The 24,584-nt window shown below is 29.5% G+C and overlaps 1 protein-coding gene across 1 annotated transcript; it reads right to left on the bottom strand.

Annotated features, from left to right (window-relative positions):
* Nucleotides 1-4,960: 4,960 nt before the first annotated feature.
* Nucleotides 4,961-5,796, bottom strand: LOC109803986 (protein RALF-like 19). The gene is made up of 2 exons (XM_020365709.3): nt 5,460-5,796; nt 4,961-5,298 (listed from the first exon to the last, which is right to left on the bottom strand). The coding sequence occupies exons 1-2, from the start codon at nt 5,636-5,638 to the stop codon at nt 5,148-5,150; spliced, it is 330 nt and encodes a 109-aa protein (XP_020221298.1). The 5' UTR covers nt 5,639-5,796; the 3' UTR covers nt 4,961-5,147.
* Nucleotides 5,797-24,584: the final 18,788 nt, after the last annotated feature.

Raw genomic sequence — 24,584 nt, 5'->3', positions numbered from 1 at the left:
CCAAGGCATTAAATTGGAACTTAGCATTTAGAAATTTTTGTAAACATCACAACTGCATTCTCATCAAAATCTCCTGGATCATTTGGTTGCTGCAAAAGACAATAGGTAAATTTCAAAATAAAAATCTTTGATCTCTCTTCCTTCCATATTCACTCATCCTTTCCTTCATTAGATAAATTAGGTGAACTTATTTAATAAATTAACTAGTTCAACTAGCCTTTCCTCCTCGCACACAAATAAAAGCCTACACATATCATGTCCACTGCCTTACTCAAAGGTTCCAATCACACCCTTCTCAAACATTTTCTTCCATCTTGATAGAAATTTGATACAAATCTGAAAAAAAAAACTATTTTTTTTAGAGCCCCTTAATTAATGCAAGAATCATGTTTGCTCACCTGATCATTCTCTTGAAATGGCATTTGAAAAGAAGATATATGATGCACACATGATATCCTCTCAACTAAGCAAATAACTTTCCATCAAAATGAAACATTTCTTTCTCTCTCTTTCTATCTATCTCTCTCTCTCTATATATATATATATATATTATATATATATATATATATATATATTATATATATATATATATATCAAGAGAATTCTTGTGAAATTAAGGGCCATATTTAGTTAAAAGTAACCCGTACCAATTAACTTCCTTATCATTTAAGAGCCTCCATTTTTCTACATAATATTCTATATTTTGAGATATTTCAAAAATTTAATTCATAAAATTATTTTGAATTTAAATTTAAATTTTAAATAATTATTTTATTAATTACTGGTATTAAAACTTAATTAATATCAATTTTAATGAGATATAATAATTTAATTATTATAGTTTAATTTTAATGATTAAAGATTTCAAGATTAGTTATAATTTTAATTATCGTGATTAATTATAGTCACAACAATTAGTGTCCTCCTCCTATAAATAGATACTGAACACTACTCTCTTCTCTCTTTTGGATTCAAAACTTGCTAGTTTTGTATCCTAGTCTACTACTAGGAAAATTTTGTTGTATCATAGGGATTTTGCTAGTTCGTGTTCTCAGTATTTGTGGACAATAATCTAAAGACCTTAAAGTTGTCTATGAAAATTCTTGATGAATGAGATATAGATGAGCATGAGACTATGATTATGAAGAGAATGCAATGTATACGCTACAGTGACGATCACATGTGGAAGAAAACAAGGTGTTAATTGGTCAATCTGATGTGGTTCTACCATTGGGTATTCTAGAGTGATGAGTTTCATAAGAAGGAGTTCATATCAATAACAGTAAGCATAATTAATTGAGCAATCAATTTGGTAAGAATTTGTCCAAATTTTCTTAATCAACATGTGTTAAATATTTTATGCATGGATATCATGGTACGTAACATACTGTTATATTGAATTATTATATTCAATTATATATATTAATTGGTAATTAAATTACTTTGTGTTGTAACTACTAATTAAAAGTGTGGCGCATGTGACGTCATTCACAATCATGATTAGCACATTATGTTGAGAGCAGATTTTATATATTTATTTGTGCATTAAATTAAAAGCCTTTGAGGAGAATTAAATATTTATTTATTTGTGTGAAAGCATGTGGTGAAATGATGGAAAGAATAAATTGGGGGGTATCATTTGAAAAATGACGTGAGAAATTGATTTTTGAGATTCTTTCCATAGTAGGAACAATTAATTATCAATATTAGTTCTTATGAATAAGATGAGATTCACCCTATATATATTACCAATAAAAATTAATGTGCGTCAATTTATGTGGTTATAAAAATATTTTGATCTATATTTTTTAGAGATATTGGTTTTTAAATCTCATATTTTATTGTGACCATATATAATTGATCTAGTGATTATATACTTTATTTTCTTTTGAGACAATATGTTAATCTATATGACATTACATAAGAGATAGTTAGTGGCATTTGAGTATCTTAATTAAATGCATTATCATACGATGAATGTTAATACCTTTGATATTAATGATGTGAGCCTTTTGAGTTTAACTCTTAAAAGTTATTGTATGAGAATGTGAATTGTTAACAATTTTGCCAGATATCATGATATGCTAGAGAGATGCCATAAATTATAGTATTAACATTGTGAATTTTTCATTATATTAGAAAATACAATGATAATTAATTGAATCTTGGACCCATATGAGAAAAAATTCACTAATGTTGTGTCATTACACTTTGTTGTAGTATAATTAATTTGAGATCAACCAATAGTAATTATTGAATTAAAGTTTGTTACTTTATAGATGATTGATTATAAGGTTTAGTGGTTGAGAACCTCTTAGCAAATATTCCTTTGAGAATATAAAATTAAGAAATGATGTAATATAACAATTGCTTAAAAGGATTGAAAATGATTATGTGAGTTATTCATAATTACATTGAAGGGAATGATATTTTATTAAAGCGTTTGAAATAAATAGTGATAATAACTCAACCTTTTTGATTGGAGATCTCATGAAGAATGTTTAATGAAAAAAAAATAAGTCACTTGTTAATTTTGTTAGCACTAAATTTTTTAATCTCTTCCTATAATGTGAGAAAGTGCTAAAGCTACATTAATAAGAGGATCATTTTTTATAGATGAGCTTTATGTGATTATGAGATTAACCTCTTATTAAGATTTTAATGATTTTTATATCCCTTATGGGTGGTGTATGATTTGTAGTATAGAGTGTCAAGTGGGATCACTTGCATGAGATCATGGTAAGATCTTTAGAACACTCATGAATATTGGCCTTGCATATGACCTGAAAGTGCAACACAACGATAAGAGCAACAATTGTGGGGGTGTATTGTGATTGACTACCTCTGAAACACATCAAGTGTTTTGGGTTCAATAACTTGCTACACTTAGTACCCTATGTTTTAAGTTTAATCAATTTCGGTCTGGTTTAATAGCTTGTTACACTAGGTCTGATGTATTACATCTTATATGAGAATCCATAATATTCTTTTAAAAACCTTTTGAAATATGTGGGGGGACCATTGTAGTTTTACTTAATTTTAATAATAATTTTTTTTAAAATTAATTAATTTTAATTATCGTGATTAATTATATAGTCACAATGGTCCCTCTCCTATAAATATTAAGATTCGGTATGAGTCAGATGCACTGAACATTGCTCTATTATCTGTTTTCTCTTTTCTAGGTTAAAAACTTGCTAGTTTTGTATTCCAATCTAGTACTAGAAAGATCCTTTTATATCCTAGGAAACTTGTGTGGGAGTTTGCAAATAAGTCTTTTAAGATGATGCATTACACGTCTTAAGAGTTTAGATCAGTTCATGTTCTCAACATCTATGTACAATACATACTAATACTAATATTGAACAAATGAAAGTTTTTTATCCCCAAACATCCTTTCTCTAATGGCTGAGACACACTTTTCCCCCACCTCACCAAGGAATTTGTTCCTATCTTTCACACTCGACTATAGAAAATTTCTTTGTATAGAAATCAAAATATGAACCACTTTATAAAGCATTTTAGTAAAAGAAAGAAAATACAGTGGTAAACTAGCTAGACAGTACAAAGTTCACCGGCACAATTCTTCTTCTAAAGATAAGTATTTACCCTTTTAGGCTGCAAGACATTTCTTCACTTTTGTTAATTTTAGGTTGCTATAAGCTGATTTTTTAAAAGGATTTTCTCCTTTTAGTAGCCTGAAAAATTTGAAAGGGGTCCAATTCTACAATACAATAATATTGATGTTGTCAGCATAAAGAAATCTACCATATTCAATCCATACAAACGTAATCCATGTTTAAAACTTCCGATCACAAGTGATAATTCCAAGTAGGTTGCCCTACCGTTGGTCCTAAACAAGCAAAAAAGTCATAAATTAGACCCTACACGAGATCACAATTCAAGAAAAGGTGAAAAATTGTTTTTAATTTATATGCTTAGTTAATTAATAAATATGCCTATATATTCTGTTTTTGGACATTAATATACCTCTTAATCATTATTAGTTATTAAACGTGCTGTACAACAACTTTGTGCAGAAAGATTCCCAATCAAATCGTATTGCTGAAAAGGTGAACGTACACCAACTAATTAAAATATAGTTTATACACTTGATAACATTGGTTAAATTGTATTAATCATGACTATTAATTAATTTAATTAGATGTTTAAAGAAGGGATTTTAGGTTATTATATAATGAAGGAACGATGTGCTAAATTGTTTGATGTGCATGCCAACAAAAAAAAATTCTCAACGTGCTTTAGAAAAGCTTAAAAAAATATAATGTGCTTTTGGATAACTGTAGCCGAGAAAGGTACATCAAATTGAAAACAAGAGAATATGATTATATGTACATAACTGAGAAATTATTTGAAACCAAAACAGATTAATTTTATATCTGACAAGATGATTATATGGTTGCCTTCAAAAAGCAATGGAACAAAACATAGCAAACATTAATTGTCGAGTTTAATTTCTATATACTATTAGTTAAAAAAATTACAATCTCAGTATATAATTTTTTAATGAGTATAAATTTTAGTATTGTTATTATAAAAATTAATAAATTTATCACAATTTATGATCGAATAATAATGTAAACATTCTTTATACGACCGAATCTTTAATATGTGTTATTAATTGCATAATAATAATAATAATAATAATAATAATTATTATTATTATAATAATATATACATATACATATAAAAGTAAAAGCGTAATGCGAAAAGCTTTAATTAACAACATGAAATTTCATCACTCTCCTTTTTATGTATGTTTCTGATAAATTGGATGTTTTTCTATATCCTAATTATGCTTCATACATGTTAACTTGATGAAAAGGAAGAGAAAGAATTATACACAGATTACATAAAGAATATATAGAAAGACCAATTCGGTCCCATATTAGCATCACACACATACAATCGAAATTAAATAAGCGACCTCCCAAACAAATAAATAAAATAACCATATATGTATTTAAAATATAAATATTCCAATGGGAGGCTTACATGTAAGTGTGGCCAGAAACTACAAGTTATTCCAGAATCTCTGTTCATAGAACAAAAGCCAGCCACAATAGTTATTATACCACATATATATACGTATATATCTTCTTTTCCCACTTCGCTTGTTCCATCATTTAACTGCTGGTGTCCCTAGCACAATGTGTGATGCGGCTGCAGCCACGAGAGTAAGGGTTGGCACGACCCCTCTGTTGGCAATTGTAGTAGGACCGTCCATGCCTGCCACATGGCACGTTGTTTGCCCTAAGGGCACCATAGCTGATGTATCTGTTTATATAAAAGCAAAGTTTCACATTATTCAAAATTTAGACGCAAATAATATCATATTAATATAGAAACATATGTCATTTCTAGGTACATAACAATATATCATACTCCTCATGAAAAATATATCTCTACAAAACAAATATAAAATAACCCCTCAGTACCTTTGTCGGCTCCCGAGTGTGCGACGGTTGGATTCAGAATCGAGCAACATCTCATTGTCGTCTCCAATGAGATCTCCCACAGCACCAAACCCGTATTCTTGATGTACTTTGGAAGCTTCAGCCACCATGGCCATGGCCAGGGCCAGGAGGAGCAGAGCGAGCCAGGGCTTAAAATTCATATTTTGTGATGTGTTTAAATGTTTAATTAGGGTTTGTTGGACTTTGGAATGTAAAAGAGAAAGTGAAAAAGCCTCTCTGGCTGCCTTTATCCCTGCCCTTCCTGGTGGTGGAGGGGAACAAGAGGATATAGGAGAGAAAAGTTGACAGGGTAGTTAGTTAGTTTTCTAGGGTTAAAAAAAGAGGAGGGTTCGGAAGATACGAGGTTTTCGTGGTGGTTGTGTTGCTTGTGATGTAACGTGATTTTGGGTTGTGTCCGTTTCTTGCTCCTCTTTTGGTCAGTGCTAAATAGAGATAGGTGTCGTAGGTCAAATGCGTGTGACTGCCATGCATCATGCAGATGCTATAAATTGAAAGTACGTACGTGTTTCTCTCTAACTAATAATGACTGAATTTGTAGTGCAATTGCAAGATTCTAAAATGAAAAGTGCTAATTAAACATTGAATTTATACAACCTTAAGATAATTTAGTTTGTAAGATTCAATTATTTAATTATAAGTTTATATAAGATTCAATTATTTAATTCAATCTAGGAATAGTAAGTTAATTTAGTTTGTAACATTAAATTTGTCTTAAATTTTTATATATTTTAAATTATTTATAATATTATATGAGACTTTTATTTCACCAAAAACTTATTAAATTAAGAGAAATTAATTTAATTAAGAGTATTTTTTGTCAAAAAAATAATTAAAACAAAAGACATTTTAAAAACTTAGAGACAGTATAAAATGTATTGTTGGTGTTCTTTAATAAAAATTGATATTTTGTATCGATATGAAACTTCAATAAAAATTAGAGAACAGCGTCTGTGATACTTCATGTAATTTTATGATATCTCATTATATATATATATACTATCTTCTGATTATAAATTTATTTATTTTTAAGATAATTATTTTAAAAAAGTTGTATTTATTATATTTTTAATGAATTATCCTTGTAAATTGTTTTATATTAATAATGCATGAAAGTTAAACATTTTATAAAAGTTAATAAATAAGTATTTGAAATCCAGAGGTCGCGAGAGCCCAAAAGGCTGTCGAACCATTTAGAACATCGGTAGGCCCCAATTAATTAAATTTCTGAGTTTTTTTAATATATTTTTGTTCATAATTTGAATCAATTTTTTTCCTCAAATATAACCGAACCTAGTTAACCAGATGGATCATGATATATCCACTTTCTTTTTCTTTTTTTTTTCTTTTTTTTATAAGTACACCCTCTTTTTAAAAAAATAATTAAAATTTTAAAATATTCTTAATTTTTATTATTTTTAATTTTTTAATTTTACACTCCTAACATTTAATTTAACACTTTTTTACATACCTCTTTTCCTTATTTTCACATGCACCCCTTAATTTTTCTTCACCCCACCTATTTTAATAGGTAATTTTAATTTTTTTAGTTTTACATTATTCTATTTTCCTTCTTCTTTCAGTTTTCTCAATGATTTCACTATTTGCATAGTACTCTAGAATAGTGAAAATGTTTTTTTTCATATTACTAAACTTAATGTTAAGGTTTTTGGAGGGATGAAAGAAAGTGTTGGAAGAAAAAATGTATCTAGTTTGATAGAAATTGTCAAGGAAGCTACACGTATCTACAATGTTGTCGCCTACTAGTTCAATGATTTTGGTTCATGTAAAAAAGTGAAAGAGGTGAGAAAATAAGATAGTAATTTAAAAATCGAGAGAACTAAAACTACCCACTGAAATAGATGAAAAATTAGAAGAAGCCAAAATGATGCATGTGAATATTGGAAAGGAGAAGAAAGAAAGTGTGTGAAAAGAAAAAATAGTAAATTGAAAGTTAAATATGTAAAATTAAAAATAAAAAAATAAAAAAGAATTATGAATATTTTAGATTTTTTAAAAATAAAAAAAAGGTGTACTTATAAAAAAAAAAGGAAAAAAAAAAGAGGTGTATATATATCATTAGCCTAACCAAATTGCACAAATTTTGTGGTCCATTGTCAATTTTTTTTTTTTTTTGGTAATGTGAAGCGGAGGCCCTAAGTATCCTATACTTTTTTTCATTATTTTTTTTTTCATAACTAGCCTATATTCTTTGAGGCTCATGATATATACACTTCCTTTTTTTTATAAGTACACCTCCTTTAAAAAAAAAAATATAAAATATTATAATTTTTTTAAAAAAATTTAATTTTACACTTTCAACTTTCAATTTGTTACTTTCTTCTTATTATTCACACACTTTTTTTTTCTCTTTTAATTTTCACATATTACCAAAATAGGTGGGGTGAAGGAAAAATAAGGGGATGCATGTAAAAATTGAAAATAGGAGGAAAGAAGTGTGAAAAAAAATACTAAATTAAATGTTGTGGATGTAAAATTAAAAAATTTAAAACAAAAAATTAAAAATATTTTAAAATTTTAATTCTTTTTAGAAGGAAGTGTACTTATAGAAAAAAGGAGGTGTATATATCATGAACCTTCTTGTAAGTCTTCTAAAAGCCTTACCAATAGAGTAGGCTGTATTTTTTTTTTAATCTTATTAATAGGCTGTATCCTTTCTATTTATCTTATTAATAGGCTGTATCCTTTTAGGTTGCACATGAGTTCTCATGTTCATATTTATGGACAAAAATTGACCAAGAAATAAAATATTTACGTTACCATTCCTCTCTGGAGTATTACATCCGTTTACGTTAAAATATATAATTTAATTTGATCTATTTTTTTTATTTTGTTAAAATAATATATTTTTCTTCTTCTTAAAATATGTAAGTATTGCGTTGGGGCCCTTCGATTATATATATATATATATATATATATATATGAGGAGGGTTCAAATGACACCGGTGTAACTTTTACTAAGTGTTACACCGCTCAATAACTTTATATTAAATGTGAATTTTGTAAATCCAACTATTAGATAGAAAGTTCATATCTCTTAGATCATATATGTCAAATTTTGTTAAAATTAAACAACAACTTGAAGGTAATCAAAGTGTTCATATTTTAGTATATTTTGAAATGTATATATTACGTCAATTTTGTTTTATGAGAATAAAGTATCAAATTATCTTAAATTAATATAAAATTTGATATATATGATCTAAGAGATATGAACTTTTAATCTAACGGTTGGATTTACAAAATTCACATTTAATATAAAATTATTGAGCGGTGTAACATTTAGTTAAAGTTACACCGGTGTCGTTTGAACCCTCCTCTATATATATATATATATATATATATATATATATATATTAATAATTATAATATTAATACAATATATTTATTATTAAAAATAGTGACTAATGTTTGTTAAGAATAGTAAATATTGTTAAGAATAGTAAATATACACAAAATGAGTATTATCCTTCTATTATATTAAGATATATTTCATCCATCTCGTATATATATATATATATATATATATATATATATATATATATATATATATATATATATAATTATACATTTTAAAGTTTCTATACATAGATTAAGAAGAAAATAAATAACTACAATAAAATGAACTTTTAGTGGTATTTAATATGATTTTTAGTGGCAATAAAAATTGCTACAAAATCTTTTACCAACATTTCATACATTAGTCATTGTATGCAGTGTCGCTAAAACATTTATCAGTAATTATTCTATATGCTGGTAAAAACCTTCATAATAGTCGGGAAAAATGTATAACTTTTTGTATAATTTGTTATTAGCATTTAAAATTGCCGCTAAAAATTTAAGAAAAGATTTATAATACTATTTAATTATCTTATTTCTAGTCGATGCAGGACTTGTAAGATGAGTACAAATACTCTTTAGTTATCTTATTTTTAATTGATGTGAGACTTAGAAGATGAATGTTATCTTCTAAGTATATATTTTTAAAAAAATTTAATTATCTTATCTCCTAAATACTAACTTAGAATAATAAGTTATAGGCTTAACTCAACTTTATAAAACATACTTGTAAGGTAAGAGTTATCATTCATTTATATACTCTTTAATTATTTTATTTATAGTCGATGTGAGACTTAAGTTTTTTCTAACAAATAATTATTGCTAATAGTAAATTTTGATGTGATGTAAATATATTTTTAGTGGCCATTATAATAGTCATTAATATTTTTATTACATAATAAAATAGGGACAATTAATTTATTGTTATTAAATAATTGTCAGTAATACTAAATTTTGTTGTAGTGAATATATTACTTTTGATAAAATTTTTCTAAAATAACCTATTCTCCCAATAAATGCATTATTTTAAATTGTGATAGCTGAATAATTTATGAAGAGACATATTAAGAAAATGTTATTAATATTACATTGAAAAGTGAAAACATCACTTATTTTAAAATATTAAAATTGCAATCATTGTACAATGTATAATTTATTATATTTAACTTAACCTTGTTAAAAAAATCATTATAACTTAATGTTATTAGTATAAGTGATTCAATTTTCAGCTTGTGCTATTTAATTAAGGTGTAACGATATAATAAATCACTATACTTAATATAACATAATTACTATGTAACTAAAACATAAAATAAATACTTAATTCTCATGCAATAGTCACTTGGAAATTCATGCAATAGATATATATAAAGGGTGCAAAAAACTTAAAATAATTATTGCTTATAATTAAGACTCAAAAACATAAACTTATCGACATATAAACAACTCATAATGCATGACAAACAATTGATCATCTCCAAAACACAACTGGACAACACAAACAATTGATACGTTTATCACCCATATCAACTTATGAAGATCTGTTACAACAATGGTGATCACTAAAAATTCCCTTATTTTCCGCTGGAAGGAGAGGTCGTACATGGAGGTCTACTGTAAAATGAAAGCCTTGAAATACAGTACAGATCAAGCTTTTGGGGTGTAGGCCCCCCGACCTAGGATTTAGCATTGGATTGCGTGGTAGAGGCCCTCACTTGATGGAATTGCACTGAACGTAGATGGTAGGTTGCATGGTGATCCATTAGCAGCTGCTTATGGAGGCCGAGGTCGGGATTGGCAAGGGAATTTCTAGTTCGATTTTTGTGGTCGAGCTCAAAAAGTAGATATCTTATTTGTGGAAATTATGGCCCTGTTGCATGGACTGCAACTTTGCTAGAATAGGGGTTATAGAAAGGTGATTTGTTATTCAGACTCTTTGTTGGTGGTGAATATGTTGAAAACACCTATTTTGTTCAACCACCATTTATGCAATGAACTTGCCCTCATTGGAGAGCTCCTATGAATGGAATAGGAGTGTACTTTGCAACACTCTTTTCGGGAAACTAACGTATGTGCAGACATCCTTGCCATGCTGGGGATTTATGTAGATAGCCATTTTGTTTTTAAGTCAGTAGTTATGATCTAATTTAATCAAATGAATAGCATTGGAACCTGAAATTTTTATTTTTTTTTATAAATATTTTCTCACATGGATATGCCTACAACATTTTAGCTATTTGAGATTAAATTGGACCATATCTAATGGCTGAAAAAGGATTCCCATCGCGAGAGACTTATTTAGCTCTCGCACCCTAGCCTGAGTCTACAATCATAGAAAACATGTTTTTAAAAGTTCTCTCTCTACTATTGCGAATGGTAGGGTGAAATGATTTTAATACAAAAAGCAATCTAAGACCTCTAAAAATTTATGTTTTAATATTAACAAACATGAATGCTTTTCCAAATGTATTAAAAGATCAAATATCAAAGGCATTAGTATAAATCATAAGCAAAGATGATATGATTGAAAATTGAAAATACATGATAATTCTTTAGATATTGAACACTTGGTCGATTTATGACAAATACTTTAAATATCAAATTTAATATATCTAATTTCTTATTATTTACTTTCATGTAGTATTCTTTAACGGATCGAAGGAATAAAATTTATTTGGTACTCACAACGTATAAAGGAATGAGGTTTTATTTTTTGTTAAAAAAATGATAAATAGATATCTTAAAGTATGTAAAGTCAACTAATAGTCATTCTCAACTAACACATACAAAAATTTCTTTCCCTTTGTACCCTAAATGTGACAAGTAACTTTTTTGATTAGATAAGAAATGTTCATTCGGTGAAACATATTTAATGCACCAACAAATACCTTATTCTACAAGGAAACAATATGAAGTAAGCCTACGAGTGTAACTTGAAGATTTGCGGTAGTCATCTTTTACATCTACCTATATAAAGAAGCTCGAACATCTTAAAGAAAAAAAAGAAGAAGCAAACTTGGAAACACATTAATTTATTCATTCTTTGTTCTTAAAAGTTCATCCCATCTTAATACTTTGTAAAAAAAATCACTAGTGCAAAAATAGGCTTTTACGTCACCTAATTTACGTCGAAAACAGGAAAACCCAACGTCATAAACGCGGTGGCAGTATCGTAAATATAGAAAGACTAATTTACGTCAGACAGATGGGGATCCGACATAAATTAGCCAATCTACGTCGGAGGGTTCTTTTAGCCGACGTAGATTGGTTAATTTACATCGGAACCCCACTGTCCGACGTAAATTAGCCTCTATATTGGCCCTGCCTTTCATTCTCATTCTCGTGCGCCCCTTGTTTACGAAAGAATCTCTAAGTTATTCTCTACTCTAAGTGTCGAAGTTCGTTTGTTTGCACACATTTCTCGTTTGTCTAAGTCTTCTAAGAGTCTGCACATTCCACATTTGAGGTAACTTTCGTCTACGCATTATTTTGTTTATTTTCTGTTATATGTTCATCTGAAATGGCCCGTTCTGCTTATTTTTTTGTTTGTTAAATGTTAATCTGGAACGGGCCGTTCCAGATAAACAATTAACACAGAAGTTTTGTAGCTGGAACGGGCCATTCTGATTTTAGATTGGGTCGTTCTAGACGCATAAATCTGTGTTAATTGTGTATCTGGAACAACCCGTTCTGGTTTCAGTACGGGCCGTTCCAGATGCATTAATTGTGTATTATTTGTTTTTTTATTAGTTGTTTTGTTATATTGTTATTATCTTTTTTACTTTATTTGTCTATTCAGTTAATTCGTTGTTTTAATAATGAGAGTTTAATTTTTTCAGGATTATGGAGGATTCGGGGTCTGGCAGTGGAAGGAGGGAAGGTAGATCTGTCACCCGATTGTCTAGGTTGACAGCTGGATCCATTGCCAAGGAGAGGACACCGGTTGAGGTGGATCCTCGTTCTGGCAAGGCGTCAGGCCGAAATGCTGCCAAGTTTAAGAGCTATTTGGGAGTCATAGCTCGACGACATGTTTCTATTATCATTCCATCATGGGATGACGTTCAGGAGGTTGACAAGAAACTCATGTGGCAGGATATTCAGGTATATACTTTCACATCCCTTCAATATTATATAACTTAAATACATTATTTATTATTTGTTGTTATTTTCATAGCAAAATTTTGACATTTCCAACACTGAGGTCATGAGGAGGAAGATGTTATCTGTCCTTGCTACCAGGTGGAGAGACTTCAAGACTTTCTTGACACAAGAGTATGTATTTGGAGAGCGACAAAATGAGACTCTCTGTCTAAAGTACCAGATCACTGATGAGGAGTGGATGCAGTTTCGTGCCACTCGATTGGACCCTTCTTGGCAAGTTAGTTATTGATAACTCTTACATTAACACAAATACTTAAGGTATATTTTAATTAATCTCATTTTCTTTTTTGTATTATTGCAGGCCAAAAGAATAACTGCCCAAGAACGGCAGAGCAAGAATGATGCACCCCATCTATTGTCAAGAGGGGGATATGAGTTAAAAAAAAATGATGAAGGCTAGGGCAGAGGCAGCAGGGATTGAGTCTGCTGACCATGTGGAGTCACCTCCCCGCCATGAGATGTGGGTAGCAGCCCGAACAAAACCAGATGGGCAAATGAATTCTGAGTTTGCAAGGGTCGTTGCTGATAAAATAGTAAGTAAAAATATATAAACTAAGACTCTTCATTTCAACTCATTTAATTCATAAGTGTAGTTTAAGGTATACTTATTGTTAATATGTTGCAGGAGGGTTTAGTTGAGTAGACCACCCAGGGCTCATTTGTTTCCCATGGTCGGGATGATATTCTCACAACGGCCATAGGAAGGCCAGAGCACGCAGGCCGTGTGCGTGGTGTTGGGGGTTCTTGGAGCCACCGAGATTTCTTTGGTGCACGATCATCGAGGAGCAGTACTGTTGACTCTTGCAGTCAAGAGGCTATGCAGAGAATGAAGATGCAGTTTGAAGAGAAATTGAAGAACATTCGAGAAGAGTTTGAACAGAAGTTTGAACTTTTGGCTCGTTCTCAGCAACAGACTGCAGTTGCTCATGATGGTGTTCGAGTCAGCACTAAAGGGAGTTGTGCTACTCCAGATCCCTCAAGGGAATAGACTCACACTGATCTACCAAACCAGTGTGAGTTATATGTTGAGGATTGCCCCCCACGGTTAGTGACTATTGGCCGAGTATTTGAGGGTGGCTCAACCATCGATGATGTCCCTCTATACCCAAATTGGACACGGGTTGTGGTTGACCAAGTTCAAGATGCTGCTGCTCCAGTGCCTTTGCCCAATACAGAGGTTCAACTAGTGGGGCAGGCAACTGGCACATTCTTAGCTTGGCCAAAACGTTTGGTGATGCCGCTTACAGCACGGGCAAAGGTAATTCTATTATTGCTCTTTTATATTCTTATAATTCTATTATTGTTTAACTAATTTTGATTATTTCTTTAGGATTTTATCAATCGTGGTAAGGAGGTCACGAGAGAACCTCATGTTGATCATGCTAATATCGTAGAAGCTGAGGATGATCCCATATCTACGCTTCTATCCATATTACCACGATTAAGGAAGAGACCAATTCAATTGCAATGGGACATTAGAGTTTTTGGAGTTGATAGCTCTGATGTTCCACTATACATATCCCTGCCTGATGCATTAGAGATTGTTGGGGGAAACTCCATGTTAAATATATCTATCATACAACTGTGGGCCATGTAAGTCATATTTTCTTTTATGAGTCTAAATTTACAATAATTACATTTAACTTATAATAATTATTTATGTTAGGTACGTGGAAAAATTGAGTGTAGAGCAAGCACAAGCACAAGTATATGGATTTATTGAGCCTCAATCCATCCAAAAATCAGGAAACACTCAGGTTCACATCCAACAATATATGCAAACATGGATGAGTGAATCAGGAAGAGATATATACATGGCTCCATACATTGACGGGTTAGTTTTTAAATCATGGTAATTTTATAACTAATTTGTTTGTCATACAATGTAGGTCCCATTGGCAGTTAAAGGTAATCATTCCTAAGGAATACATCGTGGTGTGGTTTTGTTCACTACATCGAAAACCAAGCCACAAAATTAAATGCCAATTACAAGGGTAACTAAAATTTTTTATTATGTTTTAAAACTGTAATTATATATATTGGCTAACATCTGATTTTATTTCAAATACTTAGAATCGTGTCTGGAGCTAATATTTTAAGTGGAAGAAGCAGATCATCAAAGACATTGCACTTCATATACCCTAAGGTTAGCAAATTAATTAATACACGCAATAATATTTAAATTTATTGACTTTGGAAATAATAGTTATTTGTTTCTCATTTTAGTGTAATAAGCAACAAGACTCGTTTGAATGTGGCTATTACATCATGTATTGGATGAGAGCCATAGTTTCTACGGGTATTACTGATTCTTGGGTGCAGGTAATTCATATCAAAATTTATTTAAGTATATTTACCTTTACGATAATTAACATTGCATATTAATGACACTTAAATTAATGTTTCAGGTCTTTCAAGATCCATCTCCATTGTCTGAAGATGAGATCATCAAGATAAGAGAACAATGGGCAACTTTTTTTCTTCAAAGTATACAATAGTTAGATTTCTAAGTTTAGTTAGTTAGATATTATGTTTCTAGTTAGATTTCTAAGTTTAGTTAGTGAGATATTAAGTTTAGTTAGTTTGATGGACAAACATATGTTTTATAGCTTTTTTAGGATAATAAGATTTACATTGTCATAATTTATGCTTTTAAAGATTTATATATTATTTTCTTTTTGTTATTCAATTTTGAAATATAATTTGAATTTGTATTCTGGACTGCCTGGTTTATATATACAGGTTTTAGTTTGGGTATATCAAAAATCAAAAAAAAATTTAAAAAAAATGCCAGATTTTACGTCGGACTACACCATGTCCGACGTAAATTTACGTCGGACATGGTGTAGTCCGACGTAAAATCTGGCGTCAGTTTGTTAACATTTGAGGCCCTTTTTTACGTCGGGCATATGGCATGTCTGACGTAAATTTATGTCGTCTCTCACATGCGACGTAAATTTACGTCTCCCGCATTAACGTCGGAGTCTTTTCCGACGTAAAATCCTTAAAATAGCCGACGTAAAAAACCTCCTTTATACTAGTGAATAATGAAACTTGTTCAAATTGATTAAGAACTAAATTGAGATGAACCAATATAAAAATGTCTTGTATTCTTTATTCTATTTTCTTTTCACTCATTTGATCATCTATATATATAACTACTTTCCTATTTTTAAAAAGTGTTCAATTTTTTATAAATACTATTTAACTTCCTTTTTAGTATCTCTCATTTCTTTATATATGATTAGTAAAGTCTCGCGGGGAAAACTAACTTCCCACTATTAGATTTATTATAATTTTTAAGTGAAAGCGATGAGATTCTTTAATTATTTTCCCTTCTTTTTCTTTGTCTTTCCCTGTCCTCTTCTCTTCCATTTCAGATTGTAATATCTCTGTTGATGGAGACACCAAGGTCGACGACACCATTCCACACAAGCACTTTCCCTATATTTATTATGTTTGTTGCCGCCATGCTCGTGCAAGGAACCTTACCCACTCTTTGCTTTCACAAATGGCGGCAAATCTTGATGGTGTGTTTAGATGAGGAATTTTACAAATTCAAGGAATTTTAAATTCTTGGTATTTGAATTACTTTGATTTCAATTTCTATCATTCTTAAAATATTTTGTTTGGATGAGTCAATTCAAATTTTTTAAATTTTAAATTGTTAGGTTGAATATGATAATTTGATTTCACCATAATAAAATTGATTTTAAAAACATATTTATATGTTGAGATTTTAAAATTAAATTTTATAAAAATAAATATTAATCCATTTTTAAATATTTAAAAATTTTAAAAATTAATATTAGATAATATTTAATAATTTTAAAAATATTTTTGAATATCCAATAATTAAAAGAATGAAGAGATAAGATCAAATATATAGGTAAAATAAGAAAACAAATATGAGGAATTTAAAATTCTCCCATTTTTGGGAGAATTTGAAATTCTACTACTTGAAGGAATTTCACAAATGCTTGGATTTCAAATTCTTTGTAAATTCTTCATCCAAACAAAGCATTTCACCTCAAAGAATTTAAAATTTTTCAAATAAATGAATTACCCTATATAAATTCCCCATCCAAACATATCATGAGGGTATTTTTTGCATGAGGGAATTTGTTGTTGTTTGCAGTGAGTTTCGCTCCTAATCTGCAATTGTTTGTGGTGGCTTCACACTGGTTTGTTGTAGGCGACAACTTTCACGGTGGATATTGTGTGGCACAATTTGCAATAGTTTGTCATAGGAGACAACTTTTATAGTGATCTGTGTGATACTTAAAAGAAAATTATAAATCCTTAAAATAAATATTATTTATTTATTTTAAAATTATCATTAGAAATTAAATGTAGTAGTTTTAGATTTTAGAAAAAAAAATATTATATAAGAATCAAAATTAAAATTTACTCATTTTATAAAAATAAAAAATAGTTTATAAATTTAAAAATAAAATAAGAAACAAAGAATTTCTTTGCAGAAATTAAAATTAAAACTCATTTATTTAATATCAACTTAAAAATATGTTGCTGTAACAACAGTATAATCGATTGTGTTTTAGAAGTTATATACATTTACCGAAACGAAAATTTTCACTTTCAACTAAAATTCAGAAACTTTGTTTTTTTTTTTTTTGATCATGCTTGAGAAATTGGTTAACCTTGTAAGAATATTGTAGTGTTATCTATCATTTTCTCATTAAAATTAATAAATGGGTAGACTCTATGATCCAAACAAGGGAATTTTCCACAAAGCAAATAGAAATGTTATCCCTTTTCACATTTAAAAGTTAAATACGCATTCTAAAAAATATTCATAATCTCATACTCTTGTCTATAATAATGCAACACATCAATCATGACTTCCTGAATTTAACAGTGAAAGATCTTTCTATATGCATGTGACACAGAATTCCAACTAGACCCAAGTTTGCATTTACACTTGGTCGTCCCAAGAAGTTTCGTCCAAAATTTCTTTCCCAACGTTCCCATATATAGTGCTTGTCAATCATTTCAATTGGAATTTATTAAAAGGGTAGCCCTCAAATTGTATGACTGGGATCTGGCCAAAGGCCAATGCATCGATCTATACGGGGAATGGAACAACATATAACTAGAAACTAGGAAAATATTTGTCTCTACCTTCTTAGCTTAGTCCTTCTCCTTTAGAACCATCGCATTCAGCCATTCAGAATCAAAATAGTTATCCTTACAACTTACAAGTTTTTCAGCGCAGAATGAAGATCATCATTCATCACTCACAATAAGCAAGTGTTATAGGATGGGAAATTGTGGATGTCACATGCGAGACTGTGTAACAGATTTCGTGAATAATGAGGTTTGAATTTTGGCACAAAATCGACATCAATCACTAACCTAACAACAACTACGTAGACCCACGTCCACCTTTCCCGTTTTTGACCAATCTATCATAATAGTTATAGTTGGTACTACTCAATCTTCTATCATCTAGAAGTTGGGACTCAATAATCAATATCAATTAAAGTGCCTCTTTCTTTAACTTACCCACGTAATTACTGTCTTTTTTTTATTATTATTTGAATAGCATACAAGTATCATCTAGCATCGAAAATAATTATGTTAGAACTGATATTACAAAATTGAGATTCAAACTCAAACTGAGTATAATTCTAAAATAATTCTATATCAATTAATTCATGTATATTTGTCAGTGAAGTTAGTGTCCTTTACACAAACAAGTGTTCTAACATTTTTTTTTATCGTATGTAGGTGTCAATTTTTTAAGACGCTTTTGTTTGAGGTATATATTATGGAAGTTAAATATAACTAATATTTTTAAGGAGGAATTTAAATCTTAGTTTGTTACATCTCTACAATACGTGTATCCACTACAATAAATATTACATATAGTGACATACAAAAAGTGTCACTATAAATATAATATATGTAGATATATATTTATTTGGTATATAGTTACACAAAATTTTAGTGTTGATTTTGAATGAGATTTAATAACATATTTTGTGTGTCACTATAACTTATACCCACACTTTTTAACAATATAACAACATATATTATATTTATTATATAGGTAAAAGTGGTTTTTAATGGCACATATTATGTCACTATAGGATGTATGTCATTATATGGCAATTTCCTTGTAGTGATCCTACCTTGTTTGTTTAATTTTTCTATAATATTTTTTTATTATCAGTTAATATTTATTAAAATTTACAACATTATAAGTGAGTCTCATTCAAATAGAAAGACTTGCAAAATTTGGTGATTTCTAATAAATTTCAATTCACAATAAAGAGTAAACTTAAATATAACTTGATAAATCATAAAAAAAAATTAAGTAAATATGAATAAAAAAATTATTTCCTATAATTTACCCAACTTTGATTGTTATAATTTTAAAACGAATAAAAGTTCATGCATATTTTGTTTGATTTGTTGGTCGTAGCTGGTAGAAGTCATTGGTGTAATTACAATTTTTTTTGTTTATGAACATAATTCACATAATATTTTAAAGTTGACAATTAAAAGTTAATCGACACTCGCATGTCGTGATTTTTATTGATAAAATAATATTTTTAATACTACATTTCTGGATCTTAAGAAATCAAAATAATATAATTTACATGAACTACAAATAAAAAAATATTTTTTAATTTTTATGTATTGTAAATGTAAATGTTTTACACTATCAACTAGTTAAAAATCTTGATATGTATGATTTTAAAGTAATTATTATAAAAATCAATAAACTTATCATAACCTACTATGTAGTTAATAATTAGATGATATTACAAAATATATTTACACCACTAGTGTATATATTATTTTCTTGTAAAAATATAATTTATAAAGACTTAAAGAGAAAAGGTAACATATTTACATAGACAAAAATATATATTTAAGTCTGAAATTAAATAAATGCTTAAATATGAAATAAACTTATCTAAAAACTTTAATATGATAATGATGTAGGGTCAAACTTCGCTAAACTTTAGTCTAATCTTGTTCATAACTACAAATCTTGAATCCGACCTATTTACTAGTAATAAAAGGCCAATTTTAAGACCTAGCTAGTTTAACTTGGATGAAGAATTGATTTGACTGAGTCTATTTGAAAGTTTGAGCCCTAAATTACTTAACTTTAATTTCACCCTTATATAGGTCTTTAAGTAAGCTAATATGTCAAATTAGATTATTTTCACATTTACTAGCACCTTTTTATCTTATTTTCCATTTTCCTTCTCTCTTCCTCCATGTTTTCTACTTCCTTTTAAATTGGTTAGTTAAGAAAACTTCTACCCTCCACAACTTCCAAAAAAGATAATCAATATTAGCTCATATGTAAGGATGCAACCCAACCACATGTAACTCTATCTGATTGTTGGGTTGGGAAGTTAAACATTTTTAAGGGTATTAAGTAAACCATATAAATTAGCTTAACACTACATCATAACTCAAAATCTTAAGGCATTAGGTAAGTAAATTTTTCTCACTTATACACTACTCAACATGCTCAATTATAAGTGATATAAGACTCACTTCACAATTAAACTCCAACACTTCCCTTCAAGTGTGAGTCTCTTCCAAATGGTCATGCTTCCTCCTCAAGCGAAATTCTTTTTTTTTTATTTTTTATTCAAGAGTATTCAATGATGGCTTACTTACATTCCTATTAGCACACTTTAACACGACATGTCCTCCACACTTTAAGAAGACCTTGATATAAGAGATGATCTTGTTGATCAAGCTCAAAATAAATATCTTATCTTTTGATGATTACAAATATATTATAGGTAGTCTCTTGATAAATAAGAGTGCAAGTTATAATTTCTTTGTTTTGTGCATGTTTTGCTTTATGCTTAGATAGATGTTAAATCATTGCTTGGTTTATAATTCTTTATTCAAGTTGATGATTTATGATAAATGTGAGCTTCAAAATTGATTTGAAAAGGATTTAGTATGAGAAATCAAAGTATTATTTTTTATTTAAAATAATTAATTATCTTTAATAATAATCGATTATTTGTTTTATTTTTTAGTAGCTTGAGAAACAATGGTTGTAATAATCGATTATCTAGCTAAATAATTGATTATTTCAGAAGTATCTTTTAGAATAATCAGTTAACCTCATAAATAATCAATTAAATTGTTCTTGATAGGTTTTCAAATTTGTGAAGAATAAAATAATCGATTATTCATCAAAATAACCAATTATTTCAGACAAGAAACTTTATATAACATTTTTCATTCTCATAACTTAAAGAGAACTAAAAATGTATGAATTCTAATCATTGAGTGAGCTCTAAGCAAAGTTTTTCTTAAAGAGAGGTTTGCAACCCTTTGTGGGAAACTCTAGCCTAAATTAAGAAAGTTGAATTGTCATCATCATCTACTTGGAGAATTGTGACTGCTTGGTTTAGTCTTGTTACACCAATTCATGTTGCTTTGTACATTTGGTGATATCTTTCCTTAATGTTTTTTATTTCTTAAGTAGGTTTCTCAATGTAGAAAGGTTCTCGAGTAGGTTTCACAAGAATGAAAGGTTTCTTGTAGTGGGGTACTTCTTGGGGTTCAAGAAGTGATTTTAATTTTGCTAAAATGTATTGCATGTGATTTGTGATTGTAAAACTTCTTAAAATTAAAGAATAGTGAAAATACTCAATTAGGTTGATCGGAAACTGGATGTAGGTCACAAGTGGCAGTGACTGAACTAATATAGATTCTCGTGCTAGCTTCTCTTACCCTTTATTTGAATTTACTTTCTTGTTTAATCTTATTACATGTTGATTAATATGTATTTGTATCATAAGCATAATGTGTAAGGTAAGTAAATTAAGGCTTGCATTAATAAGGTTTTCAATACATTCATCTCACCTTGGCTTAAATCAATTGGTTTAATTGGAAATACTTAAAAAAAGTTTTTATCCAAGAAAATTTCAATAAGATTTTTTGAAAATTCAATTCACCGCTCATCTTGGATTAGCCATCTTTTCTAACAAATCTCACTCATCTAAGTCAGTTACCAGTCACTTGGTCGAACCTAGCTTTGATATCACTATTAGGTCGGGGAGTTAAAAATTGGGATCATTCTAAACAATCTTCCTCAAATAAAAGACTATGGTTTACTCTCATTTGTAGCAAAAGCTAGTCCACGAGTATATCTAATGATGCCTATAGAGATCATTCATACTCTAAATACTTGCATCGATACTTCATCGTTAACTCATGATAGTGACCCTCATGCTACAAGGAATACTTTCTTCCATATATGGACTCACTGTTAGAAAGACTTTGATATAAGGGATTCTATACTCAAATCCGCCTACCAACCATCATACATGCCTAGTAATCGATCACCTGGTTGAACCAATTGCTCTGATACCACTAAGAAATACACTCAGGTTTTTCCACTAAAATCATCAATATAGCACAAAAAAAAATACCTTTTCTTGTTATTAGACGAGGGAATGATGGCACCATAAATATCTACATGAATGAGCTCCAATTTTTGAATACTTCTTTTGATAAGATCCCATAGATACAATCAAGGCATGGCTCATTCCAGGTAGAGAGTTTAGGGAGTCCATGTACCATTTTCTTGTATTGCAAAGTCCCTAAACCCTTTTAGCCTAAATGTTCATACCTTCCCTAAACCCTTTTAGCCTAAATGTTCATACCTTTAATGCTAAATATGGGAAAGATCTTAAGGGTATAAAAATATTTATTCTCTTATTCCTATAAGAGTGTTTGTGAATGAGCTAATATAATGAACTATCTATTGGCAGTCATGTGGGTTTGAATAATCAAACCTTTTCTCTGGATGATAAATTTTACAATACCCTTCCTTGATTAGAATGGACAAACCTTTTTCTTGCAATTGTCCTATGCTTAACAGATTATTATTTTTTAATTATTGGAACATAGTAAACTTTTATGACAATATGATTAACTCTATTTAACAGTAGCTTCACTATTCCTTTTCCTACCACATTCATCACCATATTGTTCTCTAAATTTACTAGATGTTTAAACCTATTATCCAACTCGTTGAACATATCTCGATCTCTACACATGTGATTAGAACACCCCTAATCCAAAAAAACCATGCATCCTTTTGTTTGACTTCATACAACTCCACATAAGACATCAATAACATTTCTTTTTTCTTCATTGGATGCTACATAATTCTTTTCCTTATTCAAAACAAGACATTCACATTGAAAATGACCAAGCTTATAACACTTATAACATTCAATTGTGGATTTATCAAAACCACTTTAACGTCCTTGACCTCGCTCTATTCCTCTATAAGCATTTATTCCACATCATCTGCCTCCAAATATATCCTTAGATGTCACCTTTAAGGCTTGTTCCTCTCTATTTCTCTTGTGGAACTTTTGCTCATGTACAATCAATGAAATTTGCAATTTATCAAGTGATAGTTTATTTATATCCTTAAATTATTTAATAGAACAAACAATGTAATTGAACTTTTCATTCAAGGATCTTTTCAACTATTGTAACATTAGTCATTAATTTTCTCCCTATGCACCCTCATTTTATTGGCTGCAATCATGACACAAGCAAAGTAATCAAAGACAATTTCACCTATTTCATTTCAAGAGTTTCAAACTCTTTTCTAAATGCTTGAAGAATTGAACGCTTCACCATAACATTTCCTTCATATTTCCTTTTCATGGAATCCCATATCTACTTCGATATATTCTTTTTCAAGATCCTCTGCAAGATTATTTGATCAATTACTTAAAATAAGTAATTTTTTACTTTCAGGTCCTTCAACTTCAACTCATCAAGCCTCCCCTACTCTGACATTTAACATTATTGTCTCGGCTTTTAATAAAGTGTAACCAATTTCCATGAGGTTCCAATATTCCTTGGAATGCAAGAAGTTCTCCATCAATATTGCCCAATGATTGTAATAACCATTGAACTAAGGAATTGTTGGTTGCATGAAATTCCCTTCACTCATCATAACTTTTGCTTTCCTATTTCAGTTTTTTTTAAAACACTTTGAAAGTTGTGACTTTCTACTTCATGCCTAATAAAGGCTCTGATGCCAAAATGTTAAGAACTAAAGCCTACAAATGTAAACAATGTGTTCTATAGAATAAGTAGCATTAAGAGATAGTTAATCACTACGTATACACCACAACAAAATGGTGTGGTCGAAATAAAGAATAGAATTCTGATAAATATGGTTTGTTCAATGCTTTTAGACAAGAAAGTTTCTAAGAATTTTTGGCTAGAGATGGTAAATTGGCATCAAAAGACAATTAACCGTTGTGGATACGCTGCAAAAAAAATGGTGAGACTAAAAGAAAGAATGAGAATTGTGATGAATATGGTTTGTTTAATGCTCTAAGACAAGAATGAGTGGTATCAAGAAAGTTCCTACAAATGAGCAATATCAAGAAACAGTTAACCACTATTTATACACTACAACAAAATGGTGTGACCAAAATAAATAATAGAATTGTGATGAATATGGTTTATTCAATGCTCTCAAACAAGAAAGTTCCTAAGAATTTTTGGCTAGAGACGATA

This window comes from Cajanus cajan, chromosome 3 (assembly GCF_000230855.2).
Source record: "Cajanus cajan strain Asha chromosome 3, NIPB_CcT2T_4, whole genome shotgun sequence".
NCBI lineage: Eukaryota > Viridiplantae > Streptophyta > Magnoliopsida > Fabales > Fabaceae > Cajanus > Cajanus cajan.
This window is presented reverse-complemented; position numbering and strand designations above follow the sequence as displayed.